A 23,700-nucleotide genomic window follows, 5' to 3' on the forward strand; every position below is an offset into this window, starting at 1 on the left:
CGGAAGCTAAGCATCAGGTGCTCTGGAATCATTTCCTGGTGCAGGGTCAGCCCTCACCAGTGCTGTCCTTCCTCACCATTGTCATTTCTACGCCAGACTTCCTCCTTCGAACCTCAGGATGACTGGGACATGGCTCTGCTCTAGACAGGCTCGCCATCCAGTCAGGATTCAGGCCCCTCACGCCACGTGGCCCCACGTTACAGGGCCCTGAGTGTCCCTGACCACAGCCTTGGGAGAGGGAGAGCGACAGCCCCTGGAGAACGCCTGGCTGCTGGGGGAGTAGTAGGCTGTGCATTCTGGAGGGAGGGGGTCCGGGGCCAAGCAGTGTCCTGCAGGAAAGCCGGGAGGACTGTTTGCACGTGAGTGCCTCGGTGTACCTGTGGGGTGTTGGGGGGCAGAGGGGCGTGGACGGGGCAGTAGATGGGAACGCTCAGTCTCTGTGGTCCTCTCAGCCCATTCCTGGGGGCCTCTAGTCTAGTAAGAAGGACGGGCAATATTGGTGGCTGTCACATGTTACTGTGGTGAAGTAAAACCTGTTACCTTCTCTTCGTCTCCAAAGCCCGGCTCCTACTCACAGCAGACCACTCTGTTGGATTTAATGGACGCCCTCCCCAGCTCAGGCCCTGCCATCCAGAAAGCAGAGCCCTGGGGCCCATCAACCACGGCTAACCAGACCAACCCCTGGGGTGGGCTAGCGGCCCCCGCCAGCACTTCGAGCCCCTGGCCATCATTCGGTAAGGACCCCTTATTTATCTCTCATGCCTGCTTGTTGAAAGGGTGAGGAAGGGCAGGATACAGCTTTCCTCTCTCCTTCACCTGGCAAGGGGGTGAGGGGGCAGTGAATGTGACTGACGGTGGTGGGGGTCCAGGCTTCTGTGGTCCCCAGCTGTGATGTCTGCCAGGCCGCTGCCCTCCTCCAGAGGAAAGGAGGAGCAGCCCTCCTTTCCATTCTGTTTTGGATGGTTTTCTGCTTTGGTAGAGGGAAAGCTGGCTTCCTCTCTGCTTGCCACGAGCATCAGAAATGGCTCGTCCCACCTCTGGAGCCTGTCAGTGCTCTCAGTCTCAGAGCTGCACCCAGCACCCAGGTGAAGAAATTGTAACATGCTGTGAAACATGTAAACCAAGTTGCTATAATTAGTTGGAAATTATGACGTACTCAACGTGACTGCTAATGAAGAGGGGATATGTTTGCAAAGAGGGGTAAGTTTGCTGTAATTCTTTTTACTTGTCATTGAAGCAAGTCAAGTCAGTCTACTAGGCTAAATGAATACTTTACAGTTCTGTTTAATGCCAAATGGAAGAGAATTTGTAATAAGAGATTTTAACTATGAGTGGATCATGATTGGTTTAATCCAGGGTGGAGATCTTGGGCACGTGGGTTCCCAGATTGCTACAAACAGGGTTTGACCTGCTGGTTTCCCATGCAGCCTATATTCTGGAAGTCCCCTCTGGGTGCGCTGAATCCTGCTGGACATGGGATATCTGTGGATTTTCTGTCTAGGAACTTTGAATTGTATATTTTGTAGCAATTTGCCCGTATCTGGTGGGGTCTCTTTTTTCCTAATTAGAACCGTCTTTGATATTTAGCTGGGTCCCCTGCATGTTCGCCAAAGTGTGCCAAACACCAGGCTCTGTCCTGGCTTGCAGGCACCCAACACAAACAAGTAAGGGTTCGGCCCACAGGGTTCTGAGCGGGTGCGGACGAGGTGGGAAGAGCAGCATGGCAGCAGCGTGTGCAGGCTGGGCCTCGGTGGCAGGCTTCGAGAGCATCCTGGGGCCGGCCCGTCTCAGGAGGTGGGACTTATATCTGCATTGGGAGCAGGGGGCCGGGAGGCAGGCATCTTGGAAGAATTTTTGAGGAGGGGCGGGAGCAGCTGGGGGCCAGGATGAGGCAAGTGTGCTCCCAGCAGAAGGCTGGGCTTGTGAGAGCCGTGAGGCGTGCAGTGGATGTAAGTGTGGGGCCTGCCTGGTGTAAAGTGGGCAGCAGGGAGTTGGGGTGGCAAGGTTGGGGTGGCGGGGTGGGGGTAGGAGCCGCAAAGTGGGGATGGGTGGCTTCCTGGTCACTCAGGGCCTGGCTACTTTACCAAGTGCTTGGACATATCCAGAGGACAGTGTTGGCTCCAGATGTCCTTGGGTGATGTTGTTGGCCACGGGGACTCAGACAGAGCCCTGCACTTCTTTGGCCAGAGCCCTCCAGGCCTTGGGGCAAACCCTAGGCCCAATGGTCTGTAGTCATTCCTCACTGAAGGCTGACTCCAAGGCTGCCAGGAACGTGGTGCACACAGTTCACAGCCATATGCTGCACCCCCAGGGAGCCTGTGGGGTGGAAAGTCTTGCTGAGCACGTGTGTGGGCAGTGACAGCAGGGCCACCGGACATGCCTACTCTGTGCTGCATGTGGGGACAGCAGGCCCTTCCAGACAGTGGTGTTGACCTTATTTTTAAGTTGAAAATAGTTCTGTAAAGGAGTGGCCCCCTTATGTTATGGATAAGGGTGTTATTCAGGAAAAACTATCAATCCCTTTCAAAATTGTAATTGCTCATTAAACTAATGGGCAGTTTTTCAGTGCCCAGAAAAGAACAGGGTCACTGGGAAGGAGCCAGTGAGATTGAGAAGATTGCACCTTGCTGAATCCGGGGTGGGGCTTTGGTGGCTGAGGGGGTGGGAGGGAGACATACTTTTCCTTTCTGCTCTTTTTTTTTTTTAACTGTTTATGTTACCTGGTTGGGAGAGGTAAATGTTGGCCCAGCTTTTCCTATGGTTGGCAGACAGGTCTGTGTCCTGTGTATGGGTTGAGCTGGCAGTCTCTCTCTGGTGGGGCGGGGCTGCTGCAAAGGCCGGCGGCAGGCGGGGCTCACACACCTTGGCTCACACAAAGCCAAAAAGGGCTATTCATCTTCTGGGGTCACACAACAAGTTGGAGGCAGGCTCTGTGCTTTGCCCCTCAGTGGCGGGCCCTCCTCCTGCCCTGGCCCGCCTTGAAGGTCTCAGTAGTACATGTCCTAGGTCATCACCTCCATCACCAGCATGGAGAGGTAAGTGACTGGTGTTAAAACGTTAGCTTTTTAATTATTCTTTCTGGGCACTTATGTTTCCATGTACTTGGGGTCACAGTGTATATATAACTGTGTGTGGGGGGGATAGGTAGATAGGTAAGTAGATGGGGGATTCTGCTTGCACTATAGGATGAGCATTTCCAGGTGTGGTCAGACACTCTGACAGCGGGGCTCCAGCTCCAGCGGGTGGCCCAGGGCTGCACCACTCTCCCCACCGCCACTGTTGTGTACGAAGTGGTTTTGCATTTTGGTGTGCTGCTTTCAACAGTGCTGCCCAAGTTCACCAGAGCTTGTAGCAGTCCCCTTGCTTTCGTGTTCCAGACCCAGCTCCAGAGCCAGGTGTGCATGTCAGGGTGACGGGTTCCTCCCTAGTGAGATATGCTCATGTGTGTTTCAGGGCTGCCTCAACACCCTGAAACACATTCATGAATTAGAAGGATTAGAGGTTCTCTTTTCAAATGCGTTGGTGGCACCCTCTGGATGAAAAGAACGCTGTTCTGAAAGCCACTGTTCCTAGTGAGCCCGGTTGGTACCTTTGCTTCCAAAGCAGCACTGGGGGTGGCTTGGCCAGCCCAGCTGGGAGGTGGTGCTGAGGGCTGCGAGGAGGGAAATTGGAGACTGCAGGATCAGCAGGCACTTCTCTGCTGCTCAGACACACAAAGCAGCCCACCTGGGATGAGGGCCTTGCAGCCTGGTAACTAAGAAGGCCTTGGTTGGCTCAGTTTTCCTCTCTGCCCCATTTCCACTGCCTGGGCCAGGACAGAGGCTGCCTTCTGCTCTGGCTGAGCAGCAGGTGGTGCTGCGGGTTTCTTGGTGACTTCCAAGATGGCTTAGTTCTGTGACTTCCTCCCTGTGCACATGAATATTAATGTGTGAGGCTGGGATGAGCCGGGCTGGCCAGTGAGAGGCCATGGCTATGTGCTTCCTATGAATGGGCCCTCAGAGGAGAAGGCCGGAAGCTGCTTGATCTTTTTGCCCTGGATTTCATCCTCCTTTCCTCTCATTCACTGGAGCTTTCAAAAGCATTTATTTATTGGTGTGTGGCATGATTTGGGCCCTACTGAGGATGCAAAGGGCAGAGCACAGAGGAGCCTCGCAGCAGATGTACTGTTCATTCATGGAGGAGGACAGAGAGATATCAGTAGGCATTTGTGGGGACACACTGGCCTTGTCCCTGGTGCCCACTGTCTGCAGGCTGGTGTACGCACCTGTAGGAAGGTGAGGGGAGCATTCTGTCCCCTGGTTAGGTTTGCGGGAAGGGTGGTGCCACAGCGTGTGGCCTCCTGTAACTCCTGCAGGCACATGGTGGAGCAGAAAGTCAGCATAGAGTCCTGTGCGTATGAGGGTCCCCAACTGCCAGTTGCAGGACAGAAACCTGACAAAACTCCCTGGAGGCAAGCAGCTGGATTGTCCATGGTCATCTGGCTGATGTGGGGTCAGTGGGGTTTGAACTGGACTCATCTTTCATTTCACATGCAAAGCTCTCTGAGCTGTGACCAAATCTGCCCTTGTACACAGCAGGACAGGAGCAGGGTTCCTTTCGGGCCACAGTTTGTTGAGTGCAACACTGCGTATCACAGAGGATGCCGATTTTTAAAGTTCTTGGCTATGCTGGTTTTTCTGTTGTTCCAGTAGGTTCTAAAGGGGAAGCTGGGCCTGTGGAAAATAACTGGAGGTGTCAGAAGAGACTCTTGAACCATTTCAGGGTGGCGCTGCACTGCAGTGGGGCACTCAGGCAGAAGCCTTGCCTAGAAGCCCAAGATGATGGGGACTCAGCATGATGAATTTTATGCAGCCTCATGTATCAGCATTCATATGGGAAGAGCCCTTCCAGGCAGGGTGCAGTACTTTGTTTGAACTCTTTAGTTTATGGGCTTTGGGGGAAGCTAGTGGTTCTAGATCTTTATGGTCCCAGAGTAGGTCCAAATGGTGAAGCAAGTGTCTTCTTTTTTTGTACATGCACATGTGTGCAGTCACTGAGGGGCTTGCCTGTATGAGGTCTGGATGGCAGTGCCAAGGTCCAGGGCTTGTCTCTGCTTGGTGGGCTGCCTGCATACCCTGAAGTACCTGCTCCTTACTTTATATTGTGTCCCATTGTCTGCTTGTTTACTCTTGAATGTGTGTCTCAGATGTCCCTGCTCAGGGAGATGTGGTCCTGTTTCCCTTAGTGCCATCTCTCCCTGCCTCTCCCCGTGGCCCCTGCCTCCTGTGGCTCCCATGCTGGGTGTAGTCACTTCTGTCTGTGTTTTGTCCCTCAGAGGAAGGGCTCCACATGTGGCTCAGAGAGAGTGAGATAACTCCAAGGATCGCCTGTCTGTGGGAGGCAGGGCTTGCCCCCACAAGCTGCCCTTCTGTTCAGGCCTATTTGCCTGAGCTGGGCCATCTGACAGTGGGCCCTCCTGTCTCAGGAGGACTTGGCCCAGAGCATGGTGCTCCAGGGGCTCAGTGGCTCTCATGCATGCAGACTGCCCATTCCAGTCACTTGGGTTATGTCTAAAAATCCAGATGCCCAGGCCCTCCGCAGAATTGGTGGGGGCAGCATGGGATGGGGAGGGGACAGCATCAGTAATTTACTAAGTCCCCTGGAGACTCCTGGGGACAGACACCATGAAGAGCCACTGGTCCGGGGCCCTGAGGTGTGTGGTGAGTGAAGTCCTACTGAGGCTAAGACGTCTGAGCACCTCCAGTGCAGGTTGCCCAAGTTTAGGGGCGGCTCCTCTCTGGTGTGTTTCTGGTACCTCAAGCAGACATTTACCTGGAACCTCAAGAGATGGTCATCAAACCTCAGAGTATAAATGTGCCTCACGGAGGGAGGGAGATAAGCTGTGACCTTGAGGTCTGCACCTCCCTTCCCCACTCCACATTAGTCCCCCATCAGTCATAGAGCCCATTCCAGGTGCCAGGTGCAGGGAGCTCCCATGGGACTCATACTGTGGTTGGGGACACAGACAGATTCTCCCATGAGCAGGAGCAGGGTGAGTACCTTATGAGGGGCTCTGGGCAGGGGGGAGGGTGGGTGCGTGACGGTGTGACAGGGTGACATGGAGGCTGCAGGGTGCAAACCCTGTCCTCCCAGCAAGCCTCCTACACACACATGCACACGTGTGCACACACATAACTGCATGCATACATAGGCTGTGTCAGTGGTACAGTCGGGCGAGACACTGTGGTAAACAGCTTCAGTGGAGACCCGTAGCTCTGCCTCCAGTCTGGCCTGGCACGTGGCTCAGAGATGATCCCTGAGACATAGATCCTCTTTGCACTGCCCCACACAGTGGGCCCTTCTCTTCTCCTCTGCAGCCTCACAAGCATGAGGACCAACTGTCTTGGGTGCCCACCTCAGGCTCCCAGTTCACAGCGTAGGGGATAGGGAGGGTTTCTCTGCAGCTCCAGTGCTTTTCTAGGATTTGGTGGTGAGGGGTTGGGACTGAGGGACTGTGCAGATTGACTTTGATGGTGAAACTCACTCAGACTGGGACTAGTTAGGGGATAAGTCTAAGGAAAGTCAGCATGTTTTTGAAGAAGGCGGGGAGTGTCTTCTGAGGAAGGTGAAGAGGAAGAAAAGACAGCAGCTCTCTAGTGCAAAGCTGAGGTGCCCAGTGTGGTCAGAGCTGTGGGGGACAATTGTGAGACTCAGTCCATGTCCTCTGGGCACAGACTAGCTCCAGGGATGGGGACCACATAGCAGGACCAACAAGCTCCTTGATGCGAGCTTGTTCCATTCTTATGGCTGCTGGTGAGGCAGGTATAAGTCCATCTGGTCCACGTGGTGCCAGAAGTAGTCTGGCACTGGCCCCAGGTCTTCATCTGTGGGAACTCCTGTGTCCTCTCCACTGCCTCCTGGGAAGCTCCTAAGACACTTCTCAGCTCTTCTGACTGACAGTCCTGCTCTCCTTCACACAGTTGCCTCCATACCAGTTCCCTCCAGTCAAGGTAGAGAGCCAAGGCCCTGTGAGGTGCCCTGTTGGGAGCAGAATGAGGGCCCATCCCCACTGTGTAGTTCTAGCTGGGGCCAGGTTCAGTGTCCTGGTCTGCCCTTTGTCTGTCCAGCAGAAGTGGGCCCAGGGAGAGCAGGTTCAGTCACGGAGAGGAGGGTCTGTTTGACATGCCGGGAAGACCAGGAGTGAAAGGTCAAAGAAGGTCCTGGAGGGCTGTGGTTTGGGGGCAGCAGTAGTTGACAGGTCGTGAGTAAGTGACAGGCATGCATGTCCAGGGGTGGTGGGAATGGAGCTTGCAGGCTGCAGGACGCCTGGGGCTGCTGTGGCCACCTGGGAAGCAGGGCCAGCAGCCCGCTCTCTCCCTGCATGGAGCTGCACCTAGCACGCTGCCAGCTCACCCTGCCAAAGGCAGAAGACAGCAGCTAGAACAGTCAACATTTCAGTGATTAGAGGTGACAAAGTCAACATGGTAGGAACAGTTCGGCAGACTGTTCATCTTTCTAAAAGCCAAAGAGCCTCCTACCCATAACGTCTGTCCATGCACAGTGCACTAGGGCTGTTAAAAGGGGCATGTGTGGGCATGGGGCCCAGGAGATGAGTCTAGTGACTAGGGGGCATTACCTGGTATTCTCCAAAGCTGCCTGGTGGAGAGAGAGGAGATAGCTTTTGCCCCAAAGGAGTCTATAGTCCAAGGTAAACTCTTGGGCAAAAAGTCATTTTAGTGCTGTCTGGTAAGTGCTCCAACAGAAAGCCAAGTGGAGGAATCAGGGAAGGCAAGAAGAGAGGGGAGAAGATGCTGGGTGTGCCTTCTATGTGTCTGGAGCAGTGGGGAGGTTGGTGTGGTTGGGGAAGTGTAGAAACAGGATGACTATTTCTAACACACATCTGTTTAGAGTTCCAGAAAAGTCAGCATTTGAAAAGATAATGACTGAGGCTTTTCAAGATTTGTGTCAAGGTGCTATTTTCTCAGATCCAGGAAGTTTAGTGAATCATAAGCAGAACAAGAAAAGAAATCGCCCTGGCTGGTATGGCTCAGTGGATTGAGTGCCCGCCTGTGAACCAAAAGGTCACCAGTTTGGCAGTCAGAGCACATGCCTGGGTTGCAGGTCAGGTCCCCAGTAGGGGGTGTGTGAGAGGCAACCGATTGATGTGTCTCTCACACATCGATGTTTCTCTGTCACTCCTTCTCCCTCCCTTCCCCTCTCTCTAAAAGTAAATAAATAAAATCTTTTTTAAAAACACCCCAAAAGGAAATCCCCTCTACACACAGCATCAGAAAACCAAAGAAGGAGACCATCTTCTATAAACCCACAGGTAACAGATGCTGCATGATTAAGGCATAGCCCTCAGACTGACAGCTGACTTCTCGCCAGTAATGTCAGACTCCAGGGGACAATGGGATGATGCTGTGAGAATGTGAAGGGGAGAGCTCTGTCAATGGAGAATTCAGTTCCAGCGAAGTCATCTTTCTTCCCAGGACAATTGTGAAATAAAGATATTTTAAGTTTCAAAATGAAGAAAATAACTGTCACTCCCTGAGAATCTTGTATTTAGTGAAGGTATTTTTCAGCAGTACAGACAAATAGTAATAGTTCCAGGTTACAGAAAACTAAGAGAATCTGTCACCAGCACATCTGCCCCACAGAAACGCTAAGGGCTATTCTTGCGGCTGGCAGAAAGGGCCCGATGGAAACTCAGAGCTCCAGGAAGGAATGAGAAACACGAGAAATGGGAAATGATGTGGGAGAGTATTTTTGAAGTAATAAGAATATAAGGAAATGGAATCATCATCATTCATGAGCCCGTGAACTCGCTGTTCCCAGCAGTTGGAGAATACACATACTTCTCAGGTACATACAGAAGACTAACAAGAAACTAGTCCTGTGCTGGGCAGAAGTGCCTCCACAGGCGGCCGCACATCAGGGCCACACTGAACATGTTTTCTGACAACAGTGTGCTTGAGTCAGTAACAAGAAGGTAACTGGAAAAGTGCCTACATGGGACATTGTTTAAAGACACTTCTAAATTCTTGAGTCAAAGAAAAAGATACGAAAATCAGAATTTGGAACCAAATAATAATGTAAATATTTTTATATCAGAATTTGTGGGATAACTGAAGCAACATTAAGAAAGAAATTTATAGCTTAAGGTGTTTGCATTAGTCAAGAAGAAAGGTACAAGATTAATGAGGTGGCACTAGGGTTAGAACAGCATTATACCCGACTAAGGAGAAGGAATGAAATAAGGATAAGAACAGAAATGAATTAGAACACAAACTAATAATACCCACAAAGAAGTTTGTAATTGAAAAGAATAATACAATGGACAGATATTTAGCAAGATGAATTTTTAAGAGCAGAGAAAAGTCACAGTGTTGGAAGTGAAACAAAGAACGTAACTGCAGATGCTGCCAGGGCTCCACATAGAGCAGAGGCTTTGATAGACTCCGTGCTTTCACATCTGAAAACTTAGACAAAATGGGTGAATTTGAAAAGGCTACTTAGCAAGCTGACTGAAGACAAAAAACCTGTAAGTAGGGATAGTTATATAATCATTAAAGAAGTTAGTTTCTTAAAAATTCCCCTCACCCCTTAAATCTACCCAGAGGGCTTTACTAGCAAGTTCTAACACCATTCAAGAAACAGTTCCACTTCTACACAGACTCCTTCAGAGGACGGGAAAATAGGGAGCACGCCTGCTCCTTCGATGCGGCCGGCATCATCTTCAAGCCAAAACCGGAGAAAGAGATGTGAGAATAGATGGGTCAGGCCAGTCCCATTTATGAACATAGGTGCAAAAACCCTAAGCAGAGAAACAGCATCAAAACCAAAATGAGAAAAATATAAAAATGTTATCGTACATCATGAAAAACTTGGTTTTCAAGGACCAGGTTCTCAGAAAAGGTATTACTGCACCACTTTAACAGACCCACAGAGGAAAATCATGTGATCATCTTACTGGAGCCAGGAACAGGTTGGTAACATTGATCAGCCTATTCAATGGGAAAGTCTTAGCAAACATGGCATGACGGGGAACTTCCGTGATCTGATAAAGGCCTTCTAAAAGGGAAAACGCCTGTTATTTCTATGGCACTGCTTCACAGTGAGATGTTGAAAGTCGGCCCTGCAAGAGCAAGACAAGGACACTGCATCCAGCCACACATCGGGACTGGTGGTGCCAGCTGTACAGTGAGATGGGGACAAACGGAAACGTGTGGGGACCACAAAGACTGCATTGTTGTCATTCACAAGTCATATGATCACGCACACGGACTATTTAAAAATGTCTACAGATGAATTTATTAGAGTTCAGAGTTATTAGAATCAATAAGTGAATAATTAGGATGAATTTCACTGTTAGAATTTAAGAGTAGCAAGATTTCTGGATACCAAAATCAGTATATAAAATGAAATTGTTTTCTATATAACAATAAATAAATAGAAAATGAAATTTTAAGAATATATCAGACCTTAGGGATAAATTTTTAAAAGGTTGTATAAATTTATTATGGAAGTAAAGGATGAAATTTTAAAAGATTCAGCTTCACTGAGACTATTATAGAAGACAAGTGAATGGAATGATACTTTGTGATTTGTGTTTGGAATACTTGCTGTTGTGATAACAATTTTTCTTAAATTGACCTGAGAGTCAATGCCTTTTTATCAAAATCCCAACAAGGTTTTAATTTTTTTTTAACTTGACAAGATGATTTTAAAATGACTGTGAAGAAGCAAAGGGCCATAGACAGCCAAGGTTCTCCTGAAGGACACAGGCCCGGGATCTTCTGCTGCAGTTCATCCAGATGGAGTGTCTTGATGCTAACTGTGAAGGATGGGCCGGAAGGTGCCGGGCTGATACAGGAAGGGTTGGAAGAGAGACCAGGGAGCGCCGGAGTGGACCTGTGAGGACTTTGCTCTGCTAGAGGAGGCCCTTTGTGAGTTCATCATTCATATGGGAAAACATGACCAGATCCTTATTTTAATACCAGGCACAAAAGTCAAGTCACTAGTGGATCAAATGTGAGAACATGAAAGGCAAGCTGTGATTCTCAAACATTACCATCAAAGAACAGCTTTGAGGCCCCAGTGTAAGGAAGGAGTTCTAAATGTTAAGAAGAGCAAATTACAAACAAAAACACTGATAATGTTCATTGAAAGGTAAGAGTGAAGGTGAAGATACTTGCAACACAAGGAACAGTCAGGACTTAAAACATGGACAGACCTCAGTCAAACCCATAGGTGAAAGTGTGCAAAGGAAGGTGGTGGTGAGGGGACAGTCTGGGAAGGGAGGAGGCCTGAAGGACCTGCAAGCAAACATCCACACTTGCATAGCTGCCCTGCAGAGGGAGGAGCTGCGATAGCCTTGGGGACATCAAGGTGGGGACATCAACCACCAGGTGAGCCCCGAGCTCCCACACATTGGTCGTGCCTCCACAGTCTGGGAGTGTGAGGTGGCCGACACCAGGAGACCCTTCTGGCCCCACTTGATGAGTGGCTTCATTTTGGCTCAGAAAGCCCTTTCCAAGACTGGCTGTGGCCAGGAGTATGGAGAGGTTCTCAGCAGTGTCCTCTCCTGTCCCTTTCCCGGGGACACCCTGCTAGGCCTTGCCCAGTGCTCGCCCTGGGCAGCAGGCCCCAGCACCGTCCGCCTGCCCAGGCTTCCGCTTTGTCTGGCTTTGCTGGTGCGAGGTAGCTTTTGGGTAGCTGCCTCTCCTGGCATGGGCACAGATCCCAGTGTGGCTCATGTGGCCCAGAGCATGCTAGCACTTCTCACCCCAGATGCCCAGAACTTCCTGAGGGCCTCTCAGAGCCCTACCCCACCTTCCTACAGGTGCCAAGCCAGCTTCCTCTGTTGATCCGTGGGGAGCTCCCCTCAGGGCCAGCACGCACTGTGTCTCCAAGAGCTCAGATTCCTGGGCCACCCCACAGCAGCCTGCCCCCGATGCCGAGAAAGCTGCTGGTGCCTGGGCTCCTGTCTCTGCTGCCGAGCCCACGTCTGCCCCTGGTGAGACTGTGCACTGCCTGGGCCCCAGGAGACCCTTTGGGCCCCACCACTCCCCTGTTGCAGCTCCTTGGCATGGGGCCTCTCAGTTTGCCTCTGCTTGCCACCCTCCCCTGCAGCGTCTGTCTCTGTCCTCCCTGCCCCTCATGCAGCGCAGCCAGTATGTGGAGTGAGTGAGCTCACAGGTTGTCTGGGCATTCGTACCTCCCTCCGGGGCTGGCTGCCCTCCAGATGCTCTTCCAGTCACTTCCTTCAGGCCTCTCCCAGTGTCACAAAGTGTCCAGACCTTACTCAGATGTGTCTTCTAGTGTCCAGTGTCCAGACCCCACTCAGATGTGTCTTCTCCACCATTAGACCTCCTTTAGTTTCAGGGGGGCGTGGTGGGAGCATTGGCAGGCAAGCATCCCAGTCTGTGCACTGAGAAGCCAAGGTCCCTGGCCTGGTCCCCCCTCTCCCCGGCCCAGTTCCAGCCCACCAGCTAACCCTGAACTGAGCTGCTCCTTGCTCTCAGCACCCTCCCCCAGAAGGTGGGGGAGAGCTCTGCCTCCGCTGTCCGTTGCGGTGTTGCATGCTGGCCCACCCGAGGGCGTAGACTGGGTAGTACAACGTGGAGAAGCCATGAGGTCCCCACAGTCACTGTCTCTTGTGTTTCCCAGGGACCTTTGATCTCTTCAGTAATCTGAATGGAACAGTTAAAGATGACTTTTCTGAATTTGACAAACTCCGAACTTCAAAAAAAACAGGTATGTAAAGGTGGTTCCCGTAAGTTCCGTGCATTTTATTGCAGAAATAATAATCAACTTTTAAAACCTGTCAACTTCATTTTCCTTGCGTTTTGACCTTGGGAGCCATGTCTCATGGTGTAGATTCACACATAAACAGTGAAGGGCCACGCAGTTGAGTTTTCTTTCACCCTCTCCCTGTGCTGGCCCCGGGCTGGACCCCGTGTCCCCCCTCTGGCTCACCTGTGTGTTTTGGCCTCAACTACTCCCCCGCACCAGGACTCGTGACCTCCCTGTCCCCTGCCCCTGCCCCAGCCCAGCGTGGCCCCCCACCTCCAGGTCTGAACTGCGGTTGCCATGTACTTTCGTCCTCTCAACTTCCCTCCCCCCAGAGGTGCCAGCTTTTCCAGACTGCCCCTGCCGTGGGCATTGGTGGGTCATCTGTGCCCCACTTCCTCACCTTGTGTGGCTCCTGCTCAGCTGCCGTCCAGGAGACCCACGGTTAAGTCTCCAGGACCAGCTCCTCCCTGTGTGCTCCTGGGCTGGGAGGGGCCAGGATAGGGGTACAGCCAGGCAGCCCCTGCCCATCTCAGGTTGCACCTCCTAGTCAAACAAAGAAACTTCTCTTTTTTCTTTCCTCCCTCTGCTTCTCCCCACTCTCCACCTCCTCCCCCCACCGCCTCCACCTTTCCCCCTGCTGCAGCCACAGGCCTGGCTGGCCCTGGTCTAAGGTATGAGCAGCCTGGCCCCTCTCAGCTAAGGGGATCAGAGGCAACTCAGAATGTGCTGCTTCTTGGGGTCTTTTTTTTTTTTCTGTATTCAAAAAGTGGCAGGACTCCATGGGTCTCCTCTGCAGGCCACAGTGCAACCTAACTGTCCTTCCTTGCCCGTCCTTGGTGCCTCCTTGAGAGGGTGGCATGGCTTATGTGGATAGCCTTCCGGGGACTTGCAAAGTATTTTCTCCCATTCTAGGAGTATTCCCCCTGTAGAAAATCTGGAAGTTTATGGGAGAAAATGAAAATCTGTGATTCTTTCTCCTACTTTCAGCCAGTGTTTCCTTCTGGTTTTTTTTCTTAAATACAGTGTGGCTCCCGGCTGGTGTGGCTCAGCGGACTAAGTGCCGGCCTGCGAACCAAAGGGTCACCAGTTTGATTCCCAGTCAGGGCACATGCCTGGGTTTCAGGCCAGGTCCCCAGTAGGGGGCACGTGAGAGGCAACCACACATTGATGTTTCTCTCCCTCTCTCTCTCTCCTTTCCCCGCTTTCTGAAAATAAATAAAATCTTTTTAAAAATTACAAAATAAATGGTTCTCTTTTAAAAAAATACTGTTTGGCTCCTCCTGTCATAATTGAATCCTGCGCCCCACCCTCTTTATGGAATAACAAATTGAAAATGTTTTCTCATAACATTAAAAATTCTTTAGAAAATATTTTACATTTACATAGAATGTATTGCTCAGCAATATTTATTATTTAATTTTGGGGAGGACGTTTTAGGTTGATTTTAAGTTTTGCTAAAGCAAATAATGCTGTGGTGAACATCTTTGTGTTTAAATCCATGTTCATGTATTGCATTACGTCCTGAAGTTAGAGTCCTAGAAATGGGGTTACTGGGTGGAGAGCGTGACCATTCTCCAGAACCTCTGTGCCACGGGGCCACCACGCATCTTGGCACAGCATCGCCTTCCCACCAGCCCATCTCAGCACACCCTTTGCTGGATGAATTTTAAAAAATAATTTGCTTTCTTCTAACTATCAAGAAACTCATGTTCATTGTAAATAATTTAGAAAATGAAAACGTTAAAAATTATAAGTTACTTACCTGTGCCTAGCCACGAACCCAAAATAACATCTTACCATGTTTGGAGGGTTGTGCTGTCCATACTGTTCAGTCTGGCGTCTTCATTTGAAATGTTGGTACAGTCTCTTTCCTCCTCATCTGGCCTTCTCCGCCTCTGCATCTGGGGCTTGGCCGTGACCTGCTTTGTGGCCAACTATTTGTCTCCAGCTTGAGGCTGTTGCAAGCAACACTGCAATGAACATTGCCCACACCACCATCCCCCTGCCCTCGGTACAGCCAGTCGGGGAACTGTGGGTCCGGGAATGTCTGTGCTGTGCTCGGGGTGCTTCCAGGGTTGGCGGGCAGCATTGGGCACAGTCTCGGGGCCCACTCTCCTTACCCTCCATGCCCGTTTGTGTCCTTGTCTTGTAGCTGAGGCGGTGGCCTCTCTGCCATCCCCCCAAAATGGAGCTACAAGCCCCGACCCCTTTGAGTCTCAGCCCCTGACCATCACCTCCAGCAAGCCCAGCAGCACCCGGAAAACGCCAGAGTCTTTCCTGGGCCCCAACGCAGCCCTGGTGAACCTGGACTCGCTGGTGACCAGGCCAGCCCTGCCAGCCCAGTCCCTCAACCCTTTCCTGGCACCAGGTACGTGGGCTTCCCAGCGCTTCCTCTGCTTTTTCTCTTCCTGGGAGTGGGTTTGAGGCAGGCCTCTCTCCTCTACCTCTGTGAGCTCCTCCCACGGAGCCCCTCAGGTGAGCACTGTGCTCAGGGGCATGCCCAGCCCCTGGGAGCCGGCCGGACCAGGGACAGCACTTCAAGCTCTCCAGGGCCTTGATGAGTCAAGTGTGGAAGCTGCTATTCAAGGGGGGAGTGAAAGGCAGCCCTTCCCCTTTCTTTCAGTTGAGATCGCTGAGCAGAAGCTACCTCTGATTTGGTGCCCCCACCAGGGAGACCCTCAAGCAAGCGAGCAATAGCCCTGGGTCTTCTGAAGGAGGGTGGTGCTGGGGTGAAGGAGAGCAGAGTCTGCTGCCCAGCAGCCCCCGGCAGGGGGAACGGAACTTGGCCCTTAGTGGGTGCCCCCAGACTCTCTGGAGCCAGGCACTAATGGATCAAATGTTATCCTGGGGCCAGGAAATCCATTCTCCCTGCTGGGGTTCTGTCTAAAGACCTGCCCTCCACCCTTAGGCTCTGTAGGGACTGGCAGGTGAACCCCCAGGCCCTGCTTTAGTTCCCCGGGCACCGTAGCCCAGCCCCACCTCCCCCCTCCCTGGGCGCTCAGACCCACAGCTCTGGCTCCGTATATCCCTTATCCCCTCTGCCTGGAGCACCCTCCCCTGTTCAGTGGGAGACCTTCTAACCTTTGGCACCCACCCCAGACAACCTCTTCCTCTAGGAAGCTTCCCGCCTTCCAGCAAGGCTTTGGGGACCTGGAGCAGAATTGGCCCTGAATTGGGTGAGGATATAGTGGCCCATAGGGCAGGGGCTCCCGGGCTTCTAAGCCAGCATGGAGACCCTGTCCCTGCCCCAGAAGGGCTCCAGCTGCCTCTGCCTACAGAGCCCTGGGGGCTCCACAGGAGTTCTTTGGGTAGGGGGTACGTGAGGGTCTTAAGGCAGCTCTGCTGCCTACGAGCAGGTCATGGTCCCTGGGGGCTGCAGCCAAGATGGAGGTTTAGTTGGCTCTTCTGGACCTCCCCGGCCACACGGTTAGCTCTGGACTACAGCCATTTGTTGGGTTCTGGCTCTAACCCTTCTAAGCTGGGGGTGCCTCAAGTAAGTCACTGTCCTGCTCCCTAGTCTCAATTGGGTCTTTTCTGCCTGGGGGTGGTCTGCTGGAGGAGGGGCTGAAGCAGGAGCGTCAGGCATGTGCTCTGCGCTGCAGCTAGAGAACAGCAGCTGGTGGTGACCTGTCAGGGTATCCCTGCGGTCAGCACCAGGGAGTGGGAGCCGGGCTGTGCTGGGGACTCGGTGATGCCAGGCCCTGCATTTTTGGACAGATATCTATAGGAGTCTTTGCTAAAAGAGGGAAGAGAGTTTCTGGTGTGAGATAAATTCTCAAAATACTGGGTAAGAGAGAGCTGTGTGTGCTTTGTGACTGCTGGACTTCTCAGAGCCCTTGGGGTTCCAGGGCACAGTGCGGGCTACTGTTCCTGTCTCCCCCTTTGCTTTCCCCTCTTTCGAGTACCTTGTCACAGCCCTGCCAATGGAATAAGGGGGCAGTGCCAGATGCTGGCTGCAGCAGGGACCCTGGTTGCCAGCCCTGAGGGGGAGCCGGGGCCCTCAGAGCCGGGCACTTTCCTGGCCCTGCCTTGTGTGGTCTTTGTGACCCTGGACAAGTCACTTGGCTTCTCCGAGTGCCAGGCTTTGTTCTCCTCATCTGGACAGTGGGCAGGCCTGGAGGAAGCAGGCTGTCTGCCGTGTGTCAGCTGGTGCTGCTGCAGGCTCTGCGGCATAGCAGGGACCTGAACATACCTGCCCTCTGACTTGGGGCGGGACGTTGTTGTGACTAACCACTGTCCCTCTTGCTGTCTCCCCAGGTGCATCTGCGGCATCGGGCCCTGTCAACCCCTTTCAGGTGAACCAGCCTCAGCCACTCACACTGAACCAGCTTCGAGGGAGCCCAGTCCTGGGGACCAGCCTGTCCTTTGGGCCTGGCCCAGGTGTGGAGCCCCCGGCCATGGTCTCCATGACCCCCACAGCCTCACACCCAGCTCTAGGGCCCAGCAGTGCCTCCCTGACGCCACTGGGCCCCGCCACCATGAGCATGGTGGGCAGTGTGGGCATCCCCCCATCAGCGGCTCAGGCTCCTGGCACCACCAACCCTTTCCTTCTCTAGGGCCCAGGCCTGGGGCCACCACAGAGCAGGTGCCCTGAGAACCTGTGCCCGAGGCCACTGAGCAGGGACTCGCCTTCGCGGAGTGGTGTCCAAGAGGTGGGGATGGGTGCTGGGGCTTTCCAGGTGCAGCTTCCTGATGGAAGGGTTGTCTTTACTCCCCAGTTGTCAGGCTGGAGCAGGGAGGGCTCACTGAGAGGACAGGCCCAGCACGTGGCTTTACACCTGGTGGCCTGCTTGCCCATCCCCAGCCTGCAGCCACGTGACAGGGAAGCGCCTGGGCAGGCCCCGCCACCCTCAGCCCCTTCTTCCAAATGCAGGGTTCTGGCTGCTATGGGGCTCGGGATCCCCAGTGTCGCCCTTGCCCTTAGCCTCAGCCAGAGGGCCTTGGAGGCACTGCTGGCCCAGGAACTGGGATGGCCGCCTTGTGTTTGTCCTTCACCCCAGCCCTGCCGACACCCCAGGCAGTCCCAGGAGTGGTGGGAATGAGGTGTTGGCTCCATTACACGCTGACCTTCTATGGAAGTGGTTGTGCAGAGTTGCCTCTGACTCATGTGAGTTAGGGGTGAGCGCCACCGCCATGGGACGACTCTTGAATTAAACCCACTAGAGCAAGCTTTAAACTAATCGGAGCATAACCCTGCCACGTGGCTCTGTGCTTGTATGCATTTGCACAGATTTTGTTTAGTGCAGTTTCATATTTGAGTTTGCAGAATTATCTAATAGTCTTTTTTTGGCTAATATTTTTATAACGTGGTTCTTATTTAACTGTCTAATTTTGATAGAATTTACCAGGACTGGCTGAATGAAGATATTGGAATATATCATGTTCATAGTTTAAATTCTCTTATTTATGGTTTTAACTCTAAGGAAATTTAAATAGGAAGAGACAAAAAAGCCTTATGGAAAAACTAAAGCAAATTATAGGGAAAAACGAGAATTTGATTACACTTAAAAGATGTTTATTTAAAAAAACTACAACAAAAAACTCTAGCCTCCAGTTGCCTTTTCCTTCAATTCCCTTATTTGGTGAATTACCAAACTGATTGACTTCCAGCCTTTCTGGCTAGATGCTAAGAAAGAGGCTATTTTTCTTACTAATACACCAGCATCAAGAAAGTTGAAAAATCTGATGTGTGAATGTGACTCACCACTTTTCATCCGAGAGGCCCACCATTCACCGTGCAGTTGTGAATGGAAGAGACATATGTCCGGCACCTCCGGCGATGGGCCTCCTGTGTGCTGGCCCACGCCCGGGGCGCAGGTGAGGACACAGGTGTCCAGGGGCAACGCAGTTCTTTGCCCCTGGCTCCTGCAGGTCTCCCGGCTGAGACGGGGTGAGGGAGCAGGGCTGGCCCTGACCCACCCCCTGCTGACTTGACACACCCTGCAGACCTAAAAGTTATCATCTCTTACTTTGGAGAGGAAGAAAAACATCATTCTCACACAAAATAGATATTTAACAAACATGCACTAATATTACCTCTCTCTCCCTACTTCCTGCTCTCTTCACCCCACCCACCACTATAAAAAAAAGTATTAGGTCATGAATTAAAGACCAGAAAAGACTTGCTTACCCCCAGGGAAGGGACTTTCTCCCTTCAAACCATGTGTCTGGTCAGCTTGCTTCACATGGCACTGAGGATTTCTTAACCCTAACCCCAAGGGCAGCTGACCACTCCCTTTGGGCGGGAACAGGGCCCCTCCACCCCTCAGGTTCTAGGAGGGGGTCTGACCCTCAGCACCGGGCACAGGAGAGGTAGAGAATGCCGGGAGGCGTGCAGGTTGGTTCAGAACTACCCTCTTAGGCCCCCCTCCTGTGTCCTCCTCCCCACTCCGGTGTTGCTCCCTGAGGTCTCTTGGGGCCACCCACTGGGGGCTCCGAAGGCCACATCTGGCACCTCCAGCCTGGGCGTAGGCAGAGCAGGTAGACTGGGGCAGGGTGCTTCCCCACGGGGTGTGCTTGGCCATTCCTGGGTCAGTGGTTCTTTGTAACAGTCAGAAGCTCCTCCTGCAGTGCAGCTGCCAGGTCACCAAGGCCCACAGACTCCCGCCTTGCACACAGGCTGGTCCTTGGGCACCTCATCCACGTTGCCTGCTGCACTGAGCGTGAAGCCACCAGCCACTGCCACGAGTGCTGTGCACATGCCATCATGCTGCCTCCTGGTGGGCACTGGGACAGGGGTGTCACCCAGCCATTTTTTCAGTCCCAGGGGCTGGTAGCTGGTTTTGAACTTGTGTTGACTATTGATATTTACTTGTATAAATATAATTTATCATTTGTACCATGACATGGTCTCCGTATGTCCTTCCCCTCACCCTACCTTTACCAGTCTGGGGACACAGGAGAGGGGTGAGCAGGCAAGGGAGTGGGTCCCGCCTAGGACCCAGCCTGGCCTGTGACTGGCAGGCCACTGGTTTTGTCCTGATGCCCAAGTAAGTGAGCCTCCACATGTCAAGGGAGGAGAGCAGCCCTGCCAGCCCATGCATTCTTGAGACAGTGACTGTCACAGCTGCTGGTTCTCTGGCAGCTGTGCAGCTTTACTCTGGCGTGGTACAGGAACCCTGTCCCCTTGGAACCTGTGGTCGGAGGAGGAGCTGCAACTGGAGGACAGGCCCCTTCGGGCGCGGGTGGGAGAGGCGTTGCACTGTTGGGCAGTTTGAGACGGAGGCAACGCTGGGTGGAGGAGGTGGGTGGCAAGGCTGTGAGGAGGCAGGCCAGTGCTCATGGCCAGTCTGTCCCAGCAGGCCCTCTGGTCACCACATACTTCTCTCTTCCTCACACATGGATCACGTATGTCCTCCTAAGGGAGACATGCTTGAGCCCCATCTGGACAGTAACCTACAGGGTCATGAGTGAGGACAGGTGGTGGTCATCTGTCACCCAGCAGTGAAGCTTCCCATGAGGATAAGGAGGACATACATGGTTCTGCATTTCCAGGCTGCCTCCCCTGCGCTTCCTTTGCCCTAACGTGGGAGGGCCACCCTGTGGGTCAGACACTTACCTGCCGCAAGAGCTTTTACCGGGCCTTTATGGCTCAAAGCATTCTTCAATTTTACTCCTTCCCCTATGAGTTCCAGAAAGTTTCCTTTTCCAGTCTTTTGATGCCAAACATGTTTGGATTCTCCTTCTTTTTTGTCATCTCTGCTTGCACACTGGCCAGCTCTTTCCTGGGCTCGTCATCTCTTTCCTGTGGCAGCGTCCACAGCAGCAGCCCCCGCCCCCGAGCTTCGGGCTCAACGGGCACAGAGCCTGCTGGGGCAGCACAGCTGTGCCCCCTCCCCTGCCCTCCAGCGCTAAGACAGGGCACATGGGTTTGTTTTGTTTCCTTTTGGTTATAGCCGAAACCCATTCCTGATACCAGCTTCCATGCTGGAACAGAATAGGTGCCATGGGAACAAACCCCAAACTCTGTGTGGTGAATGCAGGAGGTTTTTCCCAGCATGCCCAGTGGGGGCGTCCTGGCAGCTCCTGTGTGGTGTGCCACGTTCCACAGCTGACCTTGGATGCTGTGCGGAAGAGGGAGAAGGGGTGCTCGGGAGGTTTTACATGGGTCAGATCCCCATGCAGCAAGCATCCTTTCAACCTGCAGTTTTCTTAGCCTGCTAGTCACACGGACCCACTTAGATACAAGGGGCCTGGGAAAGGCAGTCTTCTCACAAAAACAGGAGAAAATGGAAGTGGTCTGGGGACACAGAGCCTTGTCACAGTGGCAGCACAGTGAGCAGCCAGGGTGGGCTTGGGGGCCATCTACCCTGGTCTTCATGTAGATCAGGGCTGTCAAACTCATTTTCATGGGGACTACATCAGCCTCATGGTTGCCTTCAAAGGGCCGAATGGAATTTCAACTCCTTAACAGTTAAGGAGTAGTTACATTTACACAGTCCTAAAATTATTTTGGCTCTTTGAAAGCAACTGCAAGGTTGATGTGGCCCCCGTGAAAATGAGTTTGACACTCCTGGTGTAGAGGGCCACAGAAGCCCACTCTGCTCCCCTTGGCCTGGTACAAGCCAGGCCCTCCCTGCCACCAGGAGCTTCCTGAGTGACGGCCGTGCCCTGCTCCTGCCGGGGCCTGGGCATGCACTGGCCCAGACTGTGTGCACTGTGCTTTTAAGCATTTCATTGTATGCAAATGTTCCCTCAGAAGAAAAAATACCTAAAAACAAACATCAACACCTCTAGCAATTAGCATGCTGAAGTATGTGGGAGGTGTGGTGACGTCTGCAATGTATTTTGAAATGTGCTAAAAATAGGGTTAGAATGAGTTGGGCAGATGTGAAAACACTGGACAAGGGTCATGGTGAACCCCAGGTGGCTGGCATATGGGTGTTCACTGTAAAAGGGTTTTTATTTTTGTTTTTCACCTATGAAAACAACTAGAACATGAATCATAGTAAGAGGGTTAACTGCTATGACAAACTTGCTGATAGACCAGCGCCTGCAGCCACCTGGGCCCGGATGGGGGGAGGAAGTGGGCCGAGAACTCAGTCATCTGTGAGGCTGCAGCAGGATGAAGCAGAGATGGAAAAGCAGGTCCAGGGTTTTTTGCTGTATGGTTGCTTCATCACGCGAGAGCCCTTGTGGAGGCTGATGGCAGTGGTCCTGCAGAGAAGAGCATGGGGCGGGGCAGTGACAGTGACAACCCCTCCCCGTGGGAAGGCAGCAGCTACGGGACCACCAGAGTGGCCTCCGATAGGGCCCTGGCATCTCCGGAGTAAAGGCTGGTTGGTGACAGATGCGGTGGAAAGGTAGGGAGCTCTCATTTTACCACTTCCTCAAGAGCCCTTCAGGGGAGGGGCACAGGGGCTGAAGGTTCTCGAGGAGGAAAGGGTGAGTGGGTTTTCTCTGCATGCGTGAGGGGTTGAAGAAGGAAATCTGGGCAATGGCCCAGCAGCACTTTGAGGGAGACCTGGCTATGGTCACAGTGGGGGTGGTCCTCAACGCTGGATGCTGGACCAGGCCCTGGCCCTCAGCGAGTGGCACTCAGACTGGCCAGGTAGGAGTATAGCACGGGACAGGCCTGGGAGCGGAGGATAACTGAAGGTGCTGCTGTAGGTCTGCTCGTGAGCCGTGGCTATGCCGGACCGAAGTCAGCCCCACTTATAACTGATCATCTGACTTGTCAGAATGTCCTGCTTACCTGAGAGTGGGCCTACACAGAGCCTTTCACCTCCTGCACCATGAGAACTCTTCACACACACAGTGCCTGTGTAGTCAGGGCCACTGACCTCTTTCACTCAGATCGTCAAACAGAAGAGTGACAGGTCTCACAGCAATAGCCATCAGTGTGGATGACTCAAAATTGTACCTATTTTTTTTTTTTTGTCAAATCAGCAAAAATCATATTTTTGGGCGTGCCTCAGAATTTCAGTGATCAGTTTCTGTGGGCTGTGAGGTGAACAGGGGTGAAGCTGCCGTGTTATAAGAACAGGGCTGCTATGCTCTCCTCTCTGTGCAAACGGATGGGACGCCAGACAGCACCTTGGTTAAACAGCAAGGAGAATCCATAGCTGTCCCGGGGCTCAAGGCCTGCGTGTGCGCAAGGTCGCTCACTCCCTTTGAAACTGCTAGAACAGCTTGTCCAAGACCCTGGCTGTTTAGAATCTAGCCAAATGGTGGATTTATATGCTCTTTACTGGATATCCTTGTATTACTGGATCATCAGAATATACGTTATATCCACTGTAAAGAGCTTTATTTGTGCTTCTGGAAATAAAACCCACTCTGAAGTCTGTCTGTCCTTTCCCCATCACACAGGACCCGTGCCATGCACGTAGGTCAGAATGAGATGGCGGTCAGCACTCAGTGACTTGTCCCTACCAGGGTCTCATACCACCTACCACGAGAATTAGTTGTCGCTCTGATGTGTTAGTACAGTGACCTGCACAGGACAACCTGATGACGTATTCCTCAAAAGATGGCCCCGTGTACAACAGCGAGGCTCTGGGGAGAGCCTAGGTCCCCTGGAAGGCGGCTGGAAAGCTTCCACTGAGTCTAAACTCAGCCAGCCGACAGCTCACAATGGAAGGCATTTTTCTAGGAGCACAGAGAAAAGCTGGTTTCAGATGACTCTCCTGTCATCTGGGTAACACATCTGTGGCCCTATTGGAAAACAGAGAGAAGGTGCATTCCTGATCTTGAATTCTAAATTGGGCGGGATGGGGAAGAAAGGACTGACAGTGTGGAGGGAGTTGGCTGGCAGCTCAGAGGCCCTGATGGAGCACAGTGTTGGAGCAGAGACCAAAGGAAAGGAGCACACAGGGAGGGGAGGGTCTGGGGGAGGGACGCTTCGATGCACATTTTAGAGACCATTAGTCATTGGTCATAAGGCCCTGACCATGGCAGCTACTGAGGGGCATAGGTCAAGTT

At 52.5% G+C, this 23,700-nt stretch overlaps 1 protein-coding gene across 7 annotated transcripts in view; it reads left to right on the forward strand.

Moving 5' to 3' along the window:
* Window positions 1–19,621, forward strand: part of EPN2 (epsin 2) — an 84,301-nt gene extending 64,680 nt beyond the window's left edge. For 6 of the 7 annotated variants that reach the window (XM_053665681.1, XM_037163166.2, XM_037163165.2 and 3 more), the window contains 5 exons: window positions 560–734; window positions 11,825–11,998; window positions 12,652–12,738; window positions 14,930–15,145; window positions 17,035–19,621. In XM_053665681.1, coding sequence (XP_053521656.1) covers window positions 560–734; window positions 11,825–11,998; window positions 12,652–12,738; window positions 14,930–15,145; window positions 17,035–17,333 — 951 coding nt within the window. In that variant the 3' untranslated portion in view covers window positions 17,334–19,621. The remainder of the gene's footprint in view (window positions 1–559; window positions 735–11,824; window positions 11,999–12,651; window positions 12,739–14,929; window positions 15,146–17,034) is intronic. The other variant, XM_037163170.2, reaches the window with a different exon arrangement.
* The last annotated feature ends 4,079 nt before the right edge of the window (window positions 19,622–23,700 follow it).

Source organism: Artibeus jamaicensis, unplaced genomic scaffold (assembly GCF_021234435.1).
Source record: "Artibeus jamaicensis isolate MK-2021 breed Jamaican fruit bat unplaced genomic scaffold, CSHL_Jam_final contig_419, whole genome shotgun sequence".
Classification (NCBI taxonomy): Eukaryota; Metazoa; Chordata; class Mammalia; order Chiroptera; family Phyllostomidae; genus Artibeus; species Artibeus jamaicensis.